At 36.2% G+C, this 22,711-nt stretch overlaps 1 protein-coding gene across 1 annotated transcript in view; it reads right to left on the reverse strand.

Annotated features, from left to right (window-relative positions):
- The window catches only part of MAN2A1 (mannosidase alpha class 2A member 1), a 172,199-nt gene that overhangs the window by 95,888 nt on the left and 53,600 nt on the right, over positions 1-22,711 (reverse strand). The window contains exons 5-6 of the mRNA XM_008014107.3: positions 10,009-10,136; positions 960-1,133 (exon numbers count right to left, since the gene is read on the reverse strand). Of these exons, the coding sequence (XP_008012298.2) occupies positions 960-1,133; positions 10,009-10,136 (302 nt within the window). The remainder of the gene's footprint in view (positions 1-959; positions 1,134-10,008; positions 10,137-22,711) is intronic.

The following is a 22,711-nucleotide window of genomic DNA, read 5'->3' on the forward strand; positions in this document are numbered from 1 at the left end:
TTTACAAACGATTTTTCTGAAACACTTAAGGGGTCTAGATTATACAAGAAAACAAGTATAATGTAATGCAGTAATTTCTCAAACACTGTTTTATAAACAAAATATTTCTTTCAGATGAAATCTTACTGAGAATACAATGACACAGGTTAGGAGCCTGGGCTTCAGGAACTACACAGAACTAGATTCAAATCTCTGCTCTCTATGTATGACCTATATGATTTTTGGCAAATGGCTTCTCATATCTAAGCCTCCATTTCTTCACCATAAAAAAAAATATTAAAAATATTAAATGAGAATGAATATAAAGCAGAGGTAACATAATACATGGCCCATAATAAAGGCTTGATAAAAAGAAAATAAGGTGGTCTGAATTAAATGGGGGTTGAGAAAGGCAAAGGCCTCCCAAGAGGCCTAGACCTTGTCTCCTCTCTCCTAATAAAGAACTGTAGAAGTATATCCTTAGAATGCCTGCGTGGCCACAGAACACACTGTGAAAACAGGTGGCATTTTGATATTAGGGCTGTTTTAGGAGGGCAGGATTAAGGCTTTAAAAGGCAATTCTTACAAGATGTAGAGACAAGAGAGACAGAAGGAAGGAAAACTGGCTGAATATAAGATATATGACTGGTATCAGTTCTAATGCATGTTCAAATTTGTGATAAAACATGTGCTTTCTAAAACAGAAGTAAGAGAAAGCATTATTGGCAAAATACTAACTCATATTTATCTACTTTCTTTAGTCATAAAAAGATTCTCCTATGCTCTATAAATATCTGCATTATTACTTAAAAGATTCTTGACACAGGTACATGGGAAAAATAATTACAAGAGTGAGTATCTTTACGTTACCTGATTTTTCAAGACTGGCAGAGAACAAAACCCACAGTGGCATGAGTTCATAACCCTTGTGAAACAGTAGCTAGGCCAAGTGGGATCAGCTTTCAACAAACCCTACATACCCCAATTCTGTCTCCAAAAAAACTCCAATGTTTTATGCTGTGCAAAGTGTTTTTTAACTGCATAATGAACTCTCTGGATAAGCATGTGAGAAAGTTCAGCACGGTTTAGAAGATAAGCCATTGTTGGTGAGTGTCCAAAGGGATCAATAGCCCAGCCGGACCGAGGTTTCACTCCTGTGGATAAAGATAAGTGTTATTTTTTTAACTGATAAATGAAATAAAAAGAAGTCATAACACATTCAGATTCATCAATGTTGTATAGTCTCCTAGAGATATCAGACCAAGGACCTACCCAGCATTATCCTCTGCCAAGTATTCCCAGCAAGATATCAGGAAGGGAGGGTGGTGCCACTGCCTATTCACATAGGCAAGAGATGCTCACTGAAATTAATCAGTTAGAGTTGAAATAAATACTGCCATCTTTTAGCCATTAACATCTTTTACCTATTATAAAGCCACTGCCATTAACTAGAGGTAGAGAATAAACAGGACCAGGGCCCTTCCTGGAAGGATCTCATAGTCCTGTGATCTGTGGAGCTGGGTAACGCTGGAACTATTAGATGATAAAGAAAAGTAACGTAACTCATTTCAACTTACATTTCCCAACCCTAACATGAAGGATTTTTTAGTCTGTCTTTTACACCTCACAAAAGCCCCAAATCATCTTATGATACAGTGGCAGAACTGGCCAAAATAATTATACCATATTTTGTTAAATCTTAAGACATTATGATGCTGGTGCTTTCACTCTGCCTAGAAAGGGGCCAGTGATTTCTCACAGCTGGCTCACACCAATAATGCGAACTACTGACTAAAGATACATCTCAATTTCACAGAGGATAAAATGTAAAAATAAATAAATAAATAAAAATAAAAAATGTACAGGTTAGAATTAATAAGACTGTTCATCTAGCATTATAAAAATCTGATGTTTTAATTATTCGGGATTCTCAAACTGTCTACTTACAACTTAAAAATGGACATAAGTAATATTGCTGTGTGTGTTTTTTTCATTCAAACACCTTTTAAGCACCTTACCTAAGATGATGAAAGACCCCAGGGTTACAAAAACGAGTTAAATTAGATCTTGACTCTAGTTGCAGAGGCTGTCATTCAAATAAGTATAACACAAAGTAACATACAAGACAGCAAAGAGAACTTTGTAAACAATACTAAAGAAGAACACAGAGATGGGAAGCCAGTAACTGACAATAAGGAAAAGTCAGGATCTATAGGGGACCAAGAGTATATAATCAAAACTCAAAAAGAGCGTATGTCAAAACTAAAAGAACTGACCACATAAGATTTCTGCATTTCACATATTTACATCCAAAAACTAAAAAGAAATATTGAACTCTATTTAGTAACTTTGGGTTTTGTGGTAGCATGGATTTAATAATTCTGAAGGTAGCTTTCATGTATTCTAAGACTGAACAAATGAGAACAAGGGAGCCAGGATTTTCACTGTAAGTAACTACAAACGTAGAAGACTGGAATGTACCCTATGATATTGCATTACAACAGGAAATACTGGTACTAACTTATGGTTTTTAGTAAACAAATATAAAAATATAGATATAGGTATCTATATGCATATTCACAAACATACACAAATTTCCCAACTCAGTGCACTTGAAGAACCTAGATGCAATAAAACCTCAGTACCAATGACCACACCTTAGCTCCCAGATCTTGGCCTCTACATACCAATCATTTTACAAAGAAAGAAAAACCTGAAAGAAATAGCTTATTCCAAGGCTGAAGCCAGGAAAGTACATGATAAGCCTGGAATATATTCTTGTGTCATAAAGAGACAGTCAAGGAATCATGGGAACATATTAAAATAACTCAGGAAAAGACCAAAGAGGCTTCCAATGGCCAAATCTGGGACAACTGAGGTATGAAAATAAATAATGCATCATAATCCATTGAATATTAACAATCTATGAGCCCATACTGATATAAATAAATAAACAGAAAATAAGATGGAGAGCTCTTCTCTTTAGTAGAATGCCAACTAGCAATTATAGAAGGAATTAGAAAATTATCAATGGACACTAAAACAAAAACATGAGAGTTGGCTGAGGAAAAGAATATTTACTCCCATTGTACCTCCCACAAATTAATTAGAAAGGGCAAAAATCTAACACAATGGAGAAACTTAGCAGACAAACCCTAACTAGTCGTTCCTATTATTACAAGCACTGGGACAGAGACATCACATGCCTCCTGATATGATGCAGTGAGGACAACGGGACATCACATTACTGCAGTGATACTGTAACTAGACAGACAAACAGGTAGATAGGCAGAATACATAAATAACTTGAATCCAATCATGAAGAAAGTGACAAAGTCAAATAGAATTTCTACAAAAGTGGCTCTACTCTTCAAAAATATAAAGATCAAGAAACCCAAAGAAAGACTAAGGAACAGTTTCAAATAAAAGGAAACTAAAGAGACATGACAACTAAATGCAATGTAGGACCATGGATTCTATTCTTGACTGGCTGGGGGAAAAAGCGGCTCTTATAAAAGACACGATTGAAATAATTGACAAAATCTGAATACAGTCTGTGGACCAAACTGTCCTACTGTATCACTGTTAACATTCCTGATTTGATAACTTTATTCTATTTACATATAAAAGTGTCCTTATTTCTTAGGAAATACGCAATGAAGTATTTAGAGATAAGGGTACAGGGGACCTCCAACTTACTCTCAAATGATTCAGAAAAATACACATATGAATCAATGTACAAGATATATGGGAGTCCTTCCCAAGTACTATGATGTCACCTTTATAAGTTAAAAATTACATCAAAAGTTATAAAATTAAAAAAAAGGAGTACGTATTGTCCAAATAATGAGGACATAATAAGCTTACAAAAAAGATAATCAATATCAGACAGTGTAGTGATGTTAAAGAGTTTATCGTGTCCACTCAATTTAACAATTATACCACATCACTGGTGATCTTTTCCACATCAAAACCATTGGATCCACAGGGGTAACAACCTAGCTGCAATGGAATAAAGAGTCACTGAGACTGAATAATGTAGAAAAGAGAGAGTGTAAACTATATTTTTAAAAACTTTGATATGAAAGGAGGTGAGAACAAGGGAGAGACTTAAAAAGGAACCCAGGGTCCTGCTAGAGTTTTTCTTGGCAATACTTGTTAAAAGGAGGGTAAGAGGCAAACTTAGGAAAAGGTACAATATAAGAAAAATCCAAAATTTTATAAAGGGGGCACATTTGCTAACAAAACTGGAAAGCTCATCAAAAAGATTTAATGCCTTCATGCAAGAATAAGATTATCAAAATATATAAAAACCACCTGATCTTTGACAAATCTGACAAAACAAGCAATGGGGAAAAGATTCCCTATTTAATAAATGGTGTTGGGAAAACTGGCTAGCCATATGCAGAAAATTGAAATTGGACCCCTTCTTTATACCTTACACAAAAATTAACTCAAGATGGATTAAAGACTTAAACATAAGACCTAAAACCATAAAAACCCTAGAAGAAAACCTAGGCAATACCATTCAAGACATAGGCATGGGCAAAGACTTCATGACTAACACACCAAAAGCAATGACAACAAAAGCCAAAATTGACAAATGGGATCTAATTAAACTAAAGAGCTTCTGCACAGCAAAAGAAACTATTATCAGAATGAAAAGGCAACCTACAGAATGGGGGAAAATTGTTGCAATCTAGCCATCTAACAAAGGACTAATATCTAGAATCTACAAGGAACTTAAACAAATTTACAAAAACACAAACAACCCCATCAAAAAGTGGGCGAAGGATATGAACAGACACTTCTCAAAAGAAGACATTTATGCAGCCAACAAACATGAAAAAAAGCTCATCATCATTCGTCATTAGAGAAATACAAATCAAAACTACAATGAGATACCATCTCACCCCAGTTAGAATAGCAATCACTAAAAAGTCAGGAAACAACAGATGCAGGAGAGGATGTGGAGAAATAGGAATGCTTTTACACTGTTGGTGGGAGTGTAAATCAACCATTGTGGAAGACAGTGTGGTGATTCCTCAAGGATCTAGAACCAGAAATACCATCTGACACAGCAATCCCATTACTGGGTATATACCCAAAGGATTATAAATCATTCTACTATAAAGACACATGCACATGTATGTTTATTGCAGCACTATTCACAGTAGCAAAGACTTGGAACCATATGTATATGCACCATAAAGAAAATATGGTGCATATACACCATGGAATATTATGCAGCCATAAAAACGATTAGTTCATGTCCTTTGCAGGGATATGAATGAAGCTGGAAACCATAATTCTCAGCAAACTAATACAGGAACAGAAAACCAAACACCACATGTTCTCACTCATAAGTGAGAGTTGAACAATGAGAACACATGGACACAGAGAGGGGAACATGACACACAGGGGTGCATCAGGGGCTGGGAGGCTAGGGAAGGGATAGCACTGGAGAAATACCTAACACATATGACAGGTTGGTGGGTGCAGCAAACCACCATGGCACGTTGTATACCTATGTAACAAACCTGCATGTTATGCACATGTATCCCAGAACTTAAAGTATATTAAAAAAAAAAAAAAAAAAAAGGCAACAATTCAAATAAAAAGAATGGGCAAAAGACTTAGAAACTTGAAAATAGTGTATACCACTGGCCAATAAGCACAACAAAACATACTCAGCATCATTAGTCATCATGGAAGTGCAAGTCCAAATAACAGTGAAATATTACTATATACTAACTAGAATGGTTCTAAGAAAAAAGACTCACACACCAAACATTGGCAAAAATGTGGAACAACTAGAATTCGAATTCATTGTCGGTGGAATATAAAATAGCACAACCACTTTAGAAAACTCTTTCAAAGTTCACACAAGCTGTAACATACACTTATCCTAAAGCCCAGCAATTCTAGTGCTAGTACATATTTCATTCCAAGAGAATGAAAACATGCCCACAAAAAGACCTGTGCACAAATGTTTATTACAGTATGATTCACCGTAGCTTAAAAGTGAAAGCAAACCAAATGTTCAACAGGAAACTGGACTATCAATGGAATACGACCCAGTAATAAAAGGAAATGGATTACCAACATACACAACAAGAATGAATCTCAAAAACTTCATGCTGGTGACAGGATATAAGATCACTATACAAAACTCAATTGTATTTCTACATACTAGCAATGAATAATCCTAAAATGAAATTAAGAAATTAATGAACAATCCCATTTATAATGGCAGTAAAACAAACAAAATGCCTAGGAACATATTTAACAAAAAAAGCACGGGACTTTTACACTGAAAGCTATAAAACACAGTTGAAAGAAATTAAAAATGATCTACTTACATGGAAAGCCATCCCATGTTGATATATCAGAAGATGTGACATTGTTAAAATGGCAATATTCCCCCAGATTGACCTACAGATTTAATACAACCACTAACAAAATCCTAGCTGATATTTTTGCAGAGATTGATAAACTGGCCTAAAATTCGCATGGAAAAAATAAGTTTAAAAAAATAACAAAGTTGGAGAACCCAGACTTCCCAATGTCAAGCTTGCTTACTTACTTACTATAAGCTATACTAATCAAGACAGTATGGTACTGGCATAAATATAAGTCAAGGAAACAGAACTGAGAGTCCAGGAATAAATTATCATAATTATGGTTAACTAACTGTTAAGAAGTGTGCCAGGACAATTCAGTGAGGAAAGAATCATCTTTTTCAACAAGTTGCATTGGAATAACTGGGTATCAACATGCAAAAAATAAATATGAAACTCTACCTCACATCATATACAAATATTAACTTAAAAATAGATCACTGACATAAATGTAAGAGCTAAAACCATAAAACTATTTTTAAAACAGGAGTACATCTTCATAATTCGGGAATAAACAATGGTTTCTTACTAGGCATCAAAAGCACAAGAAACAGAAGAAAAACTTCCTCAAAATTAAAACTTGTGCATCAAAAGACATCTTCAAGAAAGTGAAAAAGACAACCACAGAATGAAAAAATAAATTTGTAAGTCACTATCCAACAAAGAACTTTTATCCAGAATATATAAAAACAATTGTAAGTCAATAAAAGACAAACAACTCTACTGAAAAACAGGAAAATAATTAGAATATATATTTATCCTTAAAAGATCTATAAGCAGCCGATATACACATGAAAAGATTCTTAGTACCACTAGTCTTTAGGAAAATGCAAATCAAAATCACAATGAGATTACCATTTCACACATATTAGAATGACTACAATAAAAAAGACAGACAGTAAAAAATGTTGGTGAAGATATGGAGAAAGTAGAGACCTCACACATTGCTGGTGGGAAGGTAGAATCATACTGCTCTTCTGGAAAAGTTTGACGGTTTCTCAAAATGCTAAACATTTTTACCATATAACCCAGCAATTCTACCCCTAGGAAGAAAGATAGATTCACACAAAAACCTTTAAACAAATGTGTATAACAGCATCATTCGTAGTAGCCAAAAAAGATACAACCTAAGTGCCCATCACCTGAATAAGGGATAAACACATGTGGTATATCTATACAACAGAGTATTATTCAGCTAATAAAAGGAATGAAGCACTGATATATGCTATAATACATAAGCCTTGAAAATATTATGCCAAGAATCCAGTCACCAAAGGCCATACATTACATGCTTCCATCTATGTGAAATGTCCAGAATAGTCCAATCCATATATACAGAAAGACTAGTGATAGCCTGAGACTGGGGCAGGGAAGGGTGAAGCTAGAAAGGGGAGTGACTACTACTGGGTATAAGGTTTCTTTGGGGGATGTTGAAAAAAGTTCTAAAAATAGACTGTAGTGATGGTTGCACAAATCTATGAATTTATGTAAAATAAATCTCAATAAAGTTGTAAGAAAAAAATTACACTGGGCAAAAGACACAAGATCCAAAAGAATATTATGTGAGTCCATATATTAATAAATTCTTCTTCAAACAAAACTCATCTACAATGACAGAAATCAAAGAGCAGTTGGCTGCAAGGGGAAAGATGAGGGGATGAGAGACCTTTCTTGGGTAATAAATGTATAGATTAAATGGGTATGTACATCTGTTAAAACTCACTGACCTCTACATTTAAGGTTTATATATTCCACTGCATGTAAATTATACTTCAATAAAAACATTAAAAACATTCATAACTGAGGTTTATGAAGTGAATATTCTTGGATTAGCACATCAAGTATTTAAGGAAAAGGGCATTGTGTAGAGAGGGTCCCTAAGACCGCCTCCAGGTTCGGTGATTTGTTAAGAAAAACCACAGGTCTCAACATATTGTCGTACTCATACCTACAATCTATTACACTGAAATGAGAAAAAAAAATCCGCAACAGGAAAAAGCACATAGAGTACGTCCAGAGGAAGCCAGGTACAAGCTTCTAAGCAACCTCTCCCTGTGGAGTCATACAGGATGTGTTTAAATGCTCCAGCAAGAAACTGTGACAGTATGTGTGAAGCGTTGTTGACCAGGAAACTCATTACAGACTCAGTGTCCAGTGTTGGGGGTTGGTCATGTAGGCATCCTCTGTTCAGCACATACTAAGAATTCAGACTCCCAGAAGGAATGCAACTGTTTAGCACAAACTACATTGTTTGTACAAACAGATTAAAAACAGTGAGCCACTCTTATTGTTAGGATATCCATGTTCCCAGACACTAGCCAAGGGCCAATCTTGTAAGCAAGGCCTTTCTAAGGATAGCAGACCTGCTATACTAACTATTTTCTACACAGGCATGATACCTGCAACATACTTGCAAATGGTTCTAATAATAATAAATACCAGCACCACTGCAACAACATGGAAATAGAAAAAAATTAAGGAAATGTGTCAAAATGTTAACAACTGGTAAATCTGGGTGAGGGGTTTATGAGAATATTTTGCAGCATTCTTACACATTTCTTCAAATTTGCAATTATCTCAAAATAAAAAGTAAAGAAAAAATTAATAGGGATGAGAAGAATTTTATCCCTAAGAGACAATTTTTTAAAATAAGGAAATATCTAAAAATAACTTATACTTACATAAAAAACTACATTATTACACTGAGATATAAAATATTTGAAAGGATTTACATACCATGTTACAAAATGTAAACATTAAATATCACAGTTTTCTATTAGTCCCAAGTTTTTATAGTGGATATCTGATTCTATCAGTCTAGCATCTTTTTTCCCATTTCTTGTAGCAACAGAATTCTTCTGTTGAACTGGACCCATTCCATGGGGCCATTCATATGGAGGACCCATTCTCATGCTTTTTAGGTACAGCTGACCCTGCTCTCCACAATTCCCTTTCCCCCAAGACCATTTCCACCAAAATGACTAGACCTTAGTGATTTGAACTCCTATACCTCTGGACACAGTAACTGGCTCAGACATAAGCAACTGACTCAAGTTGGGCCAACTAGATAAAGTATTTTAAAGAAAACTCCTGGTTGCTAGGTTGGAAAAATTCGTCTCAGCTGCCTAGAGCCATCTTACTCACCTTGTAAAGAAACCCAGCAAAACAAGCAGAACCCAAAGATACAGTGCCCAGACAATATAATTTAAGTCCCCTGGATCCCTGAATGCAGCCATACCTGCAGCTAACATATCTCTGTAACACTCAGTGACATAACAAATATCTTTCTTTCCTTTTTTTGCTGGAAAAAAAAAAAACTTAAGCTACCATAATTAGGTTTTTGCCTCTTGTCATCAAGTCTTAACATATAATTAAAATCCCAAAACCAATAAAAACATAGATAAATAATACATTAAACGAGGTAGATGATCCTAAAAGTGACTACAGTAAATCTTTGTAACTCAGTTTATGAGCTAAGAAATATCATAAATTAAAGAAGAATAAACCGTTCAACAATAATAACAGGGAAAATAGTTATTCAAAAAAAAAAAAAAAAAAAGAGACTCACTCACATTCCCCAAAATTAACTGTACAAAATAGCCCAAATAAAGAATATACCAATACATACCTATATTATTTTCCAGCCACTGATGTCCTTCAATTAGTTGATCAATTAAGGCAAAATAATGTGCAGTGGCTTCATCAGGCATAACCCAGCCACCTGTCACAATTTCAAGCTGACCATTTTCTATTAAGCTAGAGAGAAAATAACAAGAGTCCACATTAACAAATATAAGAAAAGTTCAAATAAAAACCTAAACAAGCATAAACATTAAGAACAGCCTTTAAATATAACCAGTATGTATACTAGTTGTTAAATTTTTTTTTTAAACCAGTGAATGAATTTCAACTTCAAGACCTCAAGATAGCACCCAGTGTCTCAGGTGACCCCTGCCCTTCTGTAGGAAAAGCCAGGCAGGTCATTCTGGAGGTTCCTTCCACAAGGATATAAACTCCCACACAGCCTCAAAGATTCTTTATGTCAAAAGCCACATCTGGTTTATTTATTTATTTATTTATTTTGAGACGGAGTTTCACTCTTGTTGCCCAGGCTGAAATGCAATGATGCGATCTCAGCTCACTGCAAACTCCACCTCCCAGGTTTAAGCGATTCTCCTGCCTCAGCCTCCCAAGTAACTGGGATTACAGACAGGCGCCACCACGCCTGGCTAATTTTGTATTTTTAGTAGAGACGTGGTTTCTCCATGTCAGTCAGGCTGGTCTTGAATTGTCAACCTCAGGTGATGCACCTGCCTCAGCTTCCCAAAGTGCTGGGATTACAGGTATGAGCCACCGGGCCCGGCCCACATCTGATTTATTTCTGAATCTTGCAGAGCACATAACAAAGTGTTTTACACAGAGTATATGCTTGATGAGTGTTTACTGGAAGGCTGTCATTTTAAGCACATTATTTATTTCAATATATTTTTATCAAAAAATCAATATTTACTTTAGTCCTTCTGACACTGATAAGTTAATCATTCAAACTATCCTAAAAAAATAACAAGGGTAAAGCTAGTAAATACCACATGACTCTGGGAATACAGATAACATCATAAAGCACTTTGCTCCAGATTCAGGTGAAATATAGGCTATATAGTTTATTTTTCATTATTGAGTGAAAGGTTCTAACAGCATCATTATTTGTCTACTGGGTATTCCTTTGCCATAATACCATACCAGGTAACAAGATCCCTAGTCCTAATAAAACTGTTTTGAGAAGATACTTTCCCCTGAGAAGAAAAAAAAATCATAAGCTATTAAAAATTTGAAATAGTGCCCAAGGAAGCATAAAAGTCAAGAATTTAAGCAAGGTCTGGCACAGTGGCTCAGTCCTGTAGTTCAAGCACTCTGGGAAGCCAGGACAGGAGATCTGCTTGAGGTCAGGAATTCTAGACCAGCCTGGGCAACATCGGGAGATCCCATATTTACAAAATAAAATTAAAAAGTTAGCCAGGTGTGGTGGTACATGCCTGTAGTCTCAGCTACTTGGAAGGCTGAGGTGGGAGGATTGCTTGAGCCTGTGAGTTTGAGGCTGCAGTGAGCTATGATTATGCCACTGCACTCCAGCCTGGAAGATACAGCAAGACATTGTGTCAAAAAAAAAAAAAAAAAAAAAAAAAAGGAAAGGAAAGGAAGGGAAAGGGAAAAGGAAAGGAAAAGGAAAGAAAAAAAAAATTAAGCAAGTATCTATCTTAAGTGCCACAGACTTGCCAGCCTGCAACAAGATGGCTTGGGAAATGGGGTAAAATTTCAGAAACAAGCAAAGCAGCTTTAAAAGGACATACATCACTGGATGCCTACAGCTAACAGCCAACTCTCAAGTCAAATTTAGTTGAAGCAGACCAGAGGCACAGAGGATGAATAACTATTTTCCTACAAAGCATATGATAGAAGCCACAACATTAACACAACATATAATTCAAACATATGCATGATCATATAACCAGTAACAGAGTGGATAATGGACATAATTTCTAAAAAAAAAAAAAAAAAAAAAAAAAAAATCAAATAATAAATTCCCTGCAAACATTAAAGAAATAAATTTATGTTGCCATGGGGATCACCAACTAATATAATTTCACATGCAGAATATGATAACTTACTAGAATGTCTAAAGAAACCCAATATCCAATAAACTTCAGATTCTCAAAGGCCCAAATCAAGAACCTACAATGAAGAAGCTGGAAATTTCTAAAATCCACACTTCTTTAAGAACACAACTAAATTCAAGGCTACTGGTCCCATCTTTACTGTCAGTAGACCTATGCATACAATTAGTTCTTTTTCTTATCTTTCTGGTGATTGCCTGATTTAGCCACAGTCTAGAGGCTATGGACCAAACCTGCCCCTTATGTCTTATGCTTGGCAGCCTGAGATGTCAGGACAGTATGAGATTTAGTATCTAATTATCAAATATGGAAACCTGACTTCATTATTTCAATATCTCAATAAATAGATCATTTGGAAAATTTCAGATATAAGTTCAGATATAAATCAAAAACAAACTCTTTGCTGATCTTGAATAGAGAAAAAAAACTACAGATTAAGAAAACTAAAAATTAAGTGGAAAAAATTTACTTCAATGATAGAACTTTTCTTTTTTCATCTATATCAGTTTTAATAGACAACATAATTCCTGTCCCACAGGCATCAATGGTCTTCAAGAAAGTCAACCAGCCAAGAATTACATTATATACAGTAACTAATTTTCCCAGCTCCATTTGTTAATAATCCATATCTTCCCCATGAAGCCTGAGATGCTACTTTCACCAAAAACTGAATTCTTATCTGTACATAAAGGTTAAAGACTATTGTGTCTATTAATTTTGAGGAGGCATGAAAAACTTCTCACTTATTAAAATGTTTTCCAGCATTTATCTACTTTCTTCTCCCCTATCTTTCCCAGTCTGGCTGGTCTCAACTGCCCTCATAGCTCAGCTCAGAGACGTCTTCATGTGCACCCAAGCTAAACTAACACTCCCACTATACCTCCCATTCTATCCATCACAGTCTTTATCAGAAACCAGAATTACCTTGTTCATTGTCAGATCTCTATTCTTTCCCTCCCGACATCTACCCACTATTAGAACGTAAGCTCCAAGCATGGACCAGAATGTGTTTTGTTCACGTTTGCATGTCCGGCACTCAGAAGCTTGCTTGGCAGATAATGGTCATTCAAATATTTGTTACATAAATGAGGAATTAATTAATAAGGCCATCAGTCTAATATTAGTATTTACCTATAGTTTTTGTATTAGAAAAAGTTCACAGATATTTGCAAAATAAAACAGAAAGAGAAAGTTCAGTCAGAATGAAGTTTCAATTATCTAGGTGTGAGATGATATGATCTAGAATATGGTAGTGGTAATTATGAAATATGGAGGAGGAGGAAGACAGCGGAGACATTACATGAAAAAGTATCAACAGTAATTAGAAAATGATTGAAGACAGACGATAAGATTAATGCAAATATGACTTAGAGTTTTAATTCTGGGTGTCTAACGGAGTGGTAGTATTAATACACACAGAGTGCAATTGAGTTGAGAAAGGAAGTCACTTTGTAGTAATGAATATAAATTTGGACAGGGCTTTTTATGACAGTGTGACATTCAAAAGGAGTTAAGTGATAAAGAAGAGCAAGTTTAAGAAAAGGGGCCAATTAAAAAGTTAAGTTTCAAAGAACTATTAATAATAGAAAAAATAGGGAATGATGGGAAGTTAACAGAAAACAAGCAAAAGGAAAGTCAAAGATCAAGCTGAAGGAAAATATAAGAGAAATGGAGATAAGAAATGTTAAAGTAAGGGCAAAAAGAATAAATCTGAATTTAGCCTGAAACATTTTAGAAAAGAGGAATACAGAGCAATCTGTCCTTCCAGTTGGTAAAAGCCATTAAAAAGCTACCATAACTGTGACTTAGAAATAAACACATCAGTGAGTCAGAATAGGAAGTTGAAAAATAGATTTTCTTAAAAATTTACATTATTAAAATAGGCATTGAAGATTTATTAAAAAAAAAAAAAACTAAAAATAGGACAACCATATAATCCAGCCATCCCACTTCTGGGAAAAAATCAAGTATACCAAGGAAAAAAATCAGTATACCAAAGGGATACTTGGACTCTCATGTTTACTGCAGCACTATTCACAACAGCAAAGATATGGAATCAACCTAAGTGTTGATTTAGATGAATGGAAAAAGAAAATGTGGTGTATATATATGCAACAGAATACTATTTAGTCATGAAAAAGTATGAAATCATATCATTTGTAGCAACATGAATGAAACTGAAGGTCATTCTATTAAGCAAAATAAGCCAGGCACAGAAAGACAAATATCCTATGTTCTCACTCATATTTGAGAGCTAAAAAAAAAAAAAAAAAATTTGATTTCACAGAAGTGGAGAGTAGAAGGAAAGATACTAGAGGCTGGGAAGAGTATGTGACTTAGGGTAGGGATTGGGAAGAGGGGTTAAGAGAGGTTGGTTAATGGGTACAAATATGCAGTTAGATAAAAGGAGTAAGTTATAATGTTCAACAGCAGAGTAGGGTGACTATAGTTAACAACAATGTATTGTATATTTCAAAACAGCTAAAAGAGGACTGGAAATGTTCCCAACACTTAGAAATGATAAATACTCAAAGTGATGGATACCCCAACCCTGACTTGATCATTACACACTTCATGCATGTAACAAAATATCACATATGCCCCATAAATATGTACAAATATTTGCATCAATTAAAAATATAAAAATAAAATAAAACAGCCATTGATTTAGTGGAGTAAGAATGAGTTATATTTTTTCTTTTTAAGACTCAATCAGAGTGACTTAAAAGCAGCTCATAAGAAAATGCCAAGATATTACGTCATGGAAGCCAAGGGATTCATATTTTAAAATACTATGCTAATACAGGTTTTTCAGAAAAATTGCATGAGTAGGTCAAAAATAGACAAATATATCATATCATATATAAATGACATCACAATAGCAGGCCAGAAAGTACACAGGTTTTAGTTTTTCTAGTATAGTTTCTTTTATAAGATAGAACAAAACACCCACCCCATGGAAGAAAAGAGACAACATTATTTTAATATGAACCATACTGTAATAGCATGATACCTGATAGAATAATCAGGTTAGTGAGTATTCCTATTTCATTGAACTGCCTGTTTTTCCTAGGGTATTACCCTCTAACCTATCCACAAGAACAGAAAAACAGATAATAAACCAGAAGATTCTTACAGGCAGGAAGGTTTGGTCTGATATAAAATATTTCCTGTGTTAAGCAAAAACACTTGCCATTAAGAACAACAACAAAACCCAAAAACATCAGAAGGACACAAATTTGCCCTGAATTGTAGAACACATATGATAAGCACTTAAGGAAGCATCTGATGAGTGAAAGAAAAACAAGAAATAGTCCCCAAAAAACAAAGAAAATTGTCGACCTAATTATTGAGAAGCACAGCAATAACTATCATCATTTAGTGATAACTACAAAACCTAGGACTAGAAGTCTTAACAGAAACAATATGTCTGGAAATACTTTTAAAAATATTTACAAGCTCTTAGGCCCAGAGCAAAACTTAGAAACCCTACTGAACTTGGCAACCTCGGTTTTTTATATTAGAGATCAGGAGAAGCAGGCAGAACGGGACAAACAGGATTTTAAAAAAAGACCACCACTTTAGTCATGGCCCTCAGACAAGCGGACTTTTGGAGTCTCTGGAAAAGGGAAAAGCTGGACAAACTGAATGCCTAATAGGGCTTGCTTCCAGTGGGGTCTATAAGGACACTTTAAAAAAGATTGTCCAAGTAGAAGCAAGCCGCCCCCTCATCCATGCCCCTTATGTCAAGGGAATCACTGGAAGGCCCACTGCCCCAGGGGATCAAGGTCCTCTGAGTCAGAATCCACTAACCAGATGATCCAACAGCAGGACTGAGGGTGCCCAGGGCAAGCGCCAGCCCATGCCATCACTCTCACAGAGGCCTGGGTATACTTGACCATTGAGGGCCAGGAGGTTAACTGTTTCCTGGACACTGGCGTGGCCTTCTCAGTCTTACTCTCCTGTCCGAGACAACTGTCCTCCAGATCTGTCACTATCCAAGGGGTCCTAGGACAGCCAGTCACTAGATACTTCTCCCAGCCACTAAGTTGTGACTGGGGAGCTTTACTCTTTTCACATGCTTTTTTAACTATGCCTGAAAGCCTCATTCCCTTGTTAAGGAGAGACATTCTAGCAAAAGCAGGGGCCATTATACACCTGAACATAGGAGAAGGAATACCCGTTTGTTGTCCCCTGCTTGAGGAAGGAATTAATCCTGAAGTCTGGGCAACAGAAGGACAATATGGTTGAGCAAAGAATGCCCATCCTGTTCAAGTTAAACTAAAGAATTTCGCCTCTTTTCCCTACCAAAGGCAGTACCCCCTCAGACCCGAGGTCCAACAAGGACTCCAAAAGATTAAGGACCTAAAAGCCCAAGGCCTAGTAGAACCATGCGATAGCCCCTGCAATACTCCAATTTTAGGACAGAAACCCAACGGAGAGTGGAGGTTAGTGCAAGATCTCAGGATTATCAATGAGGCTGTTGTTCCTCTATACCCAACTATACCTAACCCTTATACTCTGCTTTCCCAAATACCAGAGAAAGCAGAGTGGCTTACAGTCCTGGACCTTAAGGATGCCTTTTTCTGCATCCCTGTACATCCTGACTCTCAATTCTTGTTTGCCTTTGAAGATCCTTCAAACCATGTCTCAACTCACCTGGACTGTTTTACCCCAAGGGTTCAGGGATAGCCCCCATTATTTGACCAGGCATTAGGCCAAGACTTGAGCCAACCCTCATACCTGGACACTCTTCGGTACATGGATGATTTACTTTTAGCCACCTGTTCAGAAACCTTGTGCCATCAAGCCACCCAAGTGCTCTTAAATTTCCTCGCTACCTGTGGCTACAAGGTTTCCAAACCAAAGGCTCAGCTCTGCTCACAGCAGGTTAAATACTTAGGGTTAAAATTATCGAAAGGCACCAGGGCCTTCAGTGAGGAATGTATTCAGCCTATACTGGCTCATACTCATCCCAAAACTCTAAAGCAACTAAGAGGGTTCCTTGGCATAACAGGTTTCTGCCGAATATGGATTCCCAGGTACGGTGAAATAGCCAGACCATTATATACACTAATTAAGGAAACTCAGAAAGCCAATACCCATTTAGAAGATGGACACCTGAAACAGAAGCGGCTTTCCAGGCCCTAAAGAAGGCCCTAACCCAAGTTCCAGTGTAAAGCTTGCCAATGGAGGAAGACTTTTCTTTACATGTCACAGAAAAAACAGGAATAGTTCTAGGAGTCCTTACAGAGGTCCGAGAGACGAGCTTGCAACCCGTGGCATACCTGAGTAAGGAAATTAATGTAGTGCAAAGGGTTGGTCTCACTGTTTACGGGTAGTAGCAGCAGTAGTGGTCTTAGTATCTGAAGCAGTTAAAATAATACAGGGAAGAGATCTTACTGTGTGCACATCTCATGATGTGAACGGCATACTCACTGCTAAAGGAGACTTGTGGCTGTCAGACAACCGTTTACTTAAATATCAGGCTCTATTACTTAAAGGGACAGTGCTGCGACTGCGCACTTGTGCAACTCTTAACCCAGCCACACTTCTTTCAGACAATGAAGATAGAACATAACTGTCAACAAGTAATTGCTCAAACCTATGCCGCTCGAGGGGACCTTTCAGAGGTTCCCTCGACTGATCCCAACCTCAATTTGTATACTGATGGAAGTTACTTTGTAGAAAAAGGACTTCAAAAAGCAGGGTATGCAGTGGTCAGTGATAACGGAATACTTGAAAGTAATCCCCTCACTCCAGGAACTAGTGCTCAGCTGGCAGAACTAACAGCCCTCACTCAGGCACTAGAATTAGGAGAAGGAAAAACGGTAAATATATATACAGACTCTAAGTATGCTTACCTAGTCCTCCATGCCCATACAGCAATATGGAGAGAAAGGGAATTACTAACTTCTGAGAGAACACCTATCAAACATCAAGAAGCCATTAGGAGTTTATTATTGGATGTACAGAAACCTAAAGAGGTGACAGTCTTACACTGCTGGGGTCATCAGAAAGGAAAGGAAAGGGAAACAGAAGGGAACCGCCAAGTTGATATTGAAGTCAAAAGAGCCACAAGGCAGGACCCTCCGTTAGAAATGCTTATAGAAGGACCCCTAGTATGGGGTAATCCCCTCCAGAAAACCAAGCCCCAGTACTCAGCAGGAGAAATAGAATGGGGAACCTCACGAGGACACAGTTTCCTCCCCTCAGGATGGCTAGCCACCGAAGAAGGAAAAATACTTTTGCCTGCAGCTAACCAATGGAAATTACTTAAAACCCCTCACCAAACCTTTCACTTAGGCATTGATAGCACCCATCAGATGGCCAAATTATTATTTACTGGACCAGGCCTTTTCAAAACTATCAAGCACTTAATAGTCAGGACCTGTGAAGTGTGCCAAAGATATAATCTCCTGCACTGCAGGCCATACATTTCTATCCCTGTATCTTTAACCTCCTTGTTAAGTTTGTCTCTTCCAGGATCAAAGCTGTAAAACCACGAATCGTTCTTCAAATGGAGCCCCAGATGCAGTCCATGACTAAGATCCACCACGGACCCCTGGACCAGCCTGGTAGCCCTTGCTCCGATGTTAATGACATCGAAGGCACCCCTCCTGAGGAAATCTCAACTGTACGACCCCTACTATGCCCCAATTCAGCAGGAAGCAGTTAGAGCAGTCATCAGCCAACCTCCCCAACAGCACTTGGGTTTCCCTGTTGAGAGGGAAAAACTGAGAGACAGGACTAGCTGGATTTCCTAGGCCGACTAAGAATCCCTAAGCCTAGCTGGGAAGGTGACCGCTTCCACCTTTAAACATGGGGCTTGCAACTTAGCTCACACCCAACCAATCGGATAGCAAAGAGAGCTCACTAAAATGCTAATTAGGCAAAAATAGGAGGTAAAGAAATAGCCAATCATCTATTGCCTGAGAACACAGCTGGAGAGACAATGATCCAGATATAAACCCAGGCATTCCAGCCCGCAACGGCTTCCCTCTTTGGGTCCCCTCCCTTTGTATGGGAGCTCTGTTTTCACTCTATTTCACTATATTAAATCTTGCAACTGCATATATACATATATATATAAATATATATATATATATTTACAAGCAATAACAGAAAAGCTATGTTAACCTAAAAAAGTACCATACTTAATGCCACTGTTGTTAGTGATCATAAAAATAAAGACGGATTGTAGCTGTACATTCACGACTAACAATTTTTAAAAAGTAATGAAAAATACCTGTTCTATAGAAAAATTTACTTAGAATGAATACAGGCACTTCCAAGTATTTCCATTCACAGTGTTCAACAGGTATCAACTGAACTATTTATCTGACAGGCAGGGGAATACAAAACAAAAAAAAATAAAAAAATAAAAAAGATTGTGCCTACACCATAGGGTCTATTGCTTAGTTTCTACCAAGACACTCTGTCTATTTTACATGTATACTTCATGATATTTCCTAATAAACATGAAATCTAAAGGCCAAAGTGAAAGGATATTGGGCTAGTAAGGGAAACAAAAGAATATATTTATCTAACAAATCCAGAAACTAAGAAACCAGGAACTAATTTTCAAAATTAACAATACTTATGGTTCACTTTTTACAGTAAGTTGACTTGTAACTAACGGTAAAAGACATTAAAATACCACCATGTTTCTATTTCAATGATGAGAAATTTGGTATAGAAAGCTTAAGAAAATTACTGATCAAAACTAAGCTGAGCATATCTGTCGCTCCTCATTTTACCTAAAATGTAGAATTTACTGCAAGGCACAACAAGCTGCAAATTATTTTCTCTGAGTGTCACTTTTTCCCCTATGTAGAATCATCAGACATTTGGAATTTGGTCACACACAGAAGGACACACTCAAAGAGTTTTTCTCCCTAACGGGGAAATTGTTACAGACAACTTAGTAGCAAACAATGCATCATTTAGCAAGCTTCAAAGAATCACAAATTAATTTCACATGAGAAAAACAGTTGAATTTCTAATCACACATCTGGAGAAACAGGAAATAATACAAGATGACATACAGTATTTCATTCTTAAATTTTAAAAAATTTTTAAATGGAAAATTCAAAAACATAGAAGCTCCCAATGAATCAATTTATACCCTAAAGATATTCTGCTAATCAGATTCTCTGATTCATATTCCTTTCATGGAGAATATCTAGTATGCAGGGAAAAAGATTTGTTTTAAAGCCCCTCATATAATGATAGGGGAAACTCACTGTGTATTTTTGAACACTGTTGATACGTATCGATACAGATTTAGTATATGAGGAACAGAGGGCAAATTAGTCATCTCTCATCGTTTCTTCCTCATTGCAATCCAGCCACATCCCCTTCTTTCAGCTAGCTGTCCATGCTGTCCATCTGCCTGGAATGTTTTCCCTTCAATTATTTGCCTCATTGGTTCTTACAGGTTCCTTAAGGGCTGTTACTGGCCACCACATCCCACCCAAATTCAACCTAAACTGTTATCTTTCAGAAAATCTAACTTTTCTTCCGTAACATTTACAAGAAAATTTAATTGCATATTTGTATGTTTACTATCTTTCTATTCCAACAGACTGTAAGTACCATGAGCGCAGGAATCATATCTGTTTTGTTCATCATTTGACACTGATTGTTCCTATTAGTATAAAATTGTAATAAATGGGTACCAATAATGCAAAAAAGAAAAAAATGGGCAAAAGATACAATGCAGATATTTCAGAAATAACTGACTCATAAAAATAACAAGAAATTTAATCTCACTCATAAGGAAATGCAAGTTAAAACTTCATTAAGATGCCACTTTTCACCTATCAGATTAGAAAGATCGAAAAGTTGTGTAACATACTGTGATGTTAAGGATGTAGACATAAGTAGTCTCACATATTGCTGGCAATTACTATCAAACTGTAAAATGCATATGTACTTTTATCCATGCTTACTGAAAATGAATAAGAAAATACTGTATTTTAAAATAAGAGCATTATATACACTAATGACAAAAGATACACTAAATACATTAGCAAGAGGCCAGAAATAAAATTGGGAGTAGTTAAATAACTAGTCCCATTCATATAACAGACTTTACTAAAAGATTCTCCAAGATGTATGTTTAAAAAGCACTGGTACAACGCCCATTAGGGATGCCTATTATGTAAAATAATAAAACAGCAAATAAGTGTTGATAAGGATGTGAGGAAACTGGAAATCTGTGCATTGCTGATGGGATGTAAAATGGTACAGTAGTATAGAAAACAGCATGATAATGAAAAAATTATGCACGAATCTTATATTACACATGTCCTTATACTGCCCTTTGATTCCTTGGTGCAATTCCACATTATTCCCAGGCAGTATACCCTACAGAAAAGGTATGTCCACTTGTTTGTTCTAAAACAATTTGGGGAAAGCCCTACAGAATAACGTCTTAGGCAACAAAGACGACAAAATTATACAGCTAAATGTTGATTACCTTGTTAATCAAATGAAACTGCTGTACCAACCCTCTCCCCCGAGCTCTGCATTATCTTTGTATAAAATTAGATTATAGAGATCATGAATACAAACAGATGTTTTCAAAGATAAAAGTTAAGAAATTACCTAGATCTCCAAAAGTAAGAGATTAGTCAAGTCAACTCATCCATACAGTGACGGAGTATTATTCAGCCATTAAAAATGATATCACAGAAAACTAGTGAAATTCATAAATGTTTAGAGTATTTTACAAAAAGCATGATATAAAAATATAATAACAAAAATACAAGCAGCACATGTACAGAATTACTGCCATTTTCATGTCAATGCTTATCATGCTTGTATTTATGTCGATGTAAAATGTTTAAATGTTTTACTCTGCCAAAAAAAAAAAAATACCTAAAATGACAGTGATTTAAAAAAAAAATAAACATAGAATTACTATATGATCCAGCAGTTCCAGTTCTGGGGATGGAAAGAAGGGACCTGGACAAATATCTGCACACCCATATTCACATCAGCATTATTCACAGTGGCCAAAAGGTAGAAACCACCCAAATATCCATCAAAGGATGAATGGATAAACAAGCTGTGGTATTTATTAGGTTGGTGCAAAAGTAATTGTGGTTTTTGTCACTACTTTCAATACATACAGGGGAGTATCATGTAGCCTTAAAAAGGAAAGAAATTGATACATGCTACAACATGAATAAGCCTTGAAGATACTATGCTAAATGAAGTAAGGCAGGCACAAAAGGACAAATATTATATGACTCTATGTATCTAAGGTACCTAATAGAGTAGTCAAACTTGTAGAGACAAAAAACAGAACAGTGGTTGCGAGGAGCAAGAAGAATGGGAATTACTGTTCAATAGGTACAAAGTTTGCATTTGGGGTGATGATAAAGTTCTAGAGATGGATGGTGGTAATAGCTGTACAATGGTGTAAATGTTGTAATGCTACTGTACACTTAAAAATTGTTAAAATAGTAAATTTTATGTTATGCTTATTTATAATTTAAAAAATAGACCCACTCAAAAAAAAAAAAAAAAACGCAGCACAATGTACATGGCATGGTATCATTGTATAATATATATGCCTATGCCTTTATGTACATGTGCATATGTTTTCCCATACATCTACAAAATAAATACAAGCCTGGTCATAGTAGT

The sequence above is a fragment of the Chlorocebus sabaeus genome, chromosome 23 (assembly GCF_047675955.1).
Source record: "Chlorocebus sabaeus isolate Y175 chromosome 23, mChlSab1.0.hap1, whole genome shotgun sequence".
In the NCBI taxonomy this organism is placed as follows: Eukaryota; Metazoa; Chordata; class Mammalia; order Primates; family Cercopithecidae; genus Chlorocebus; species Chlorocebus sabaeus.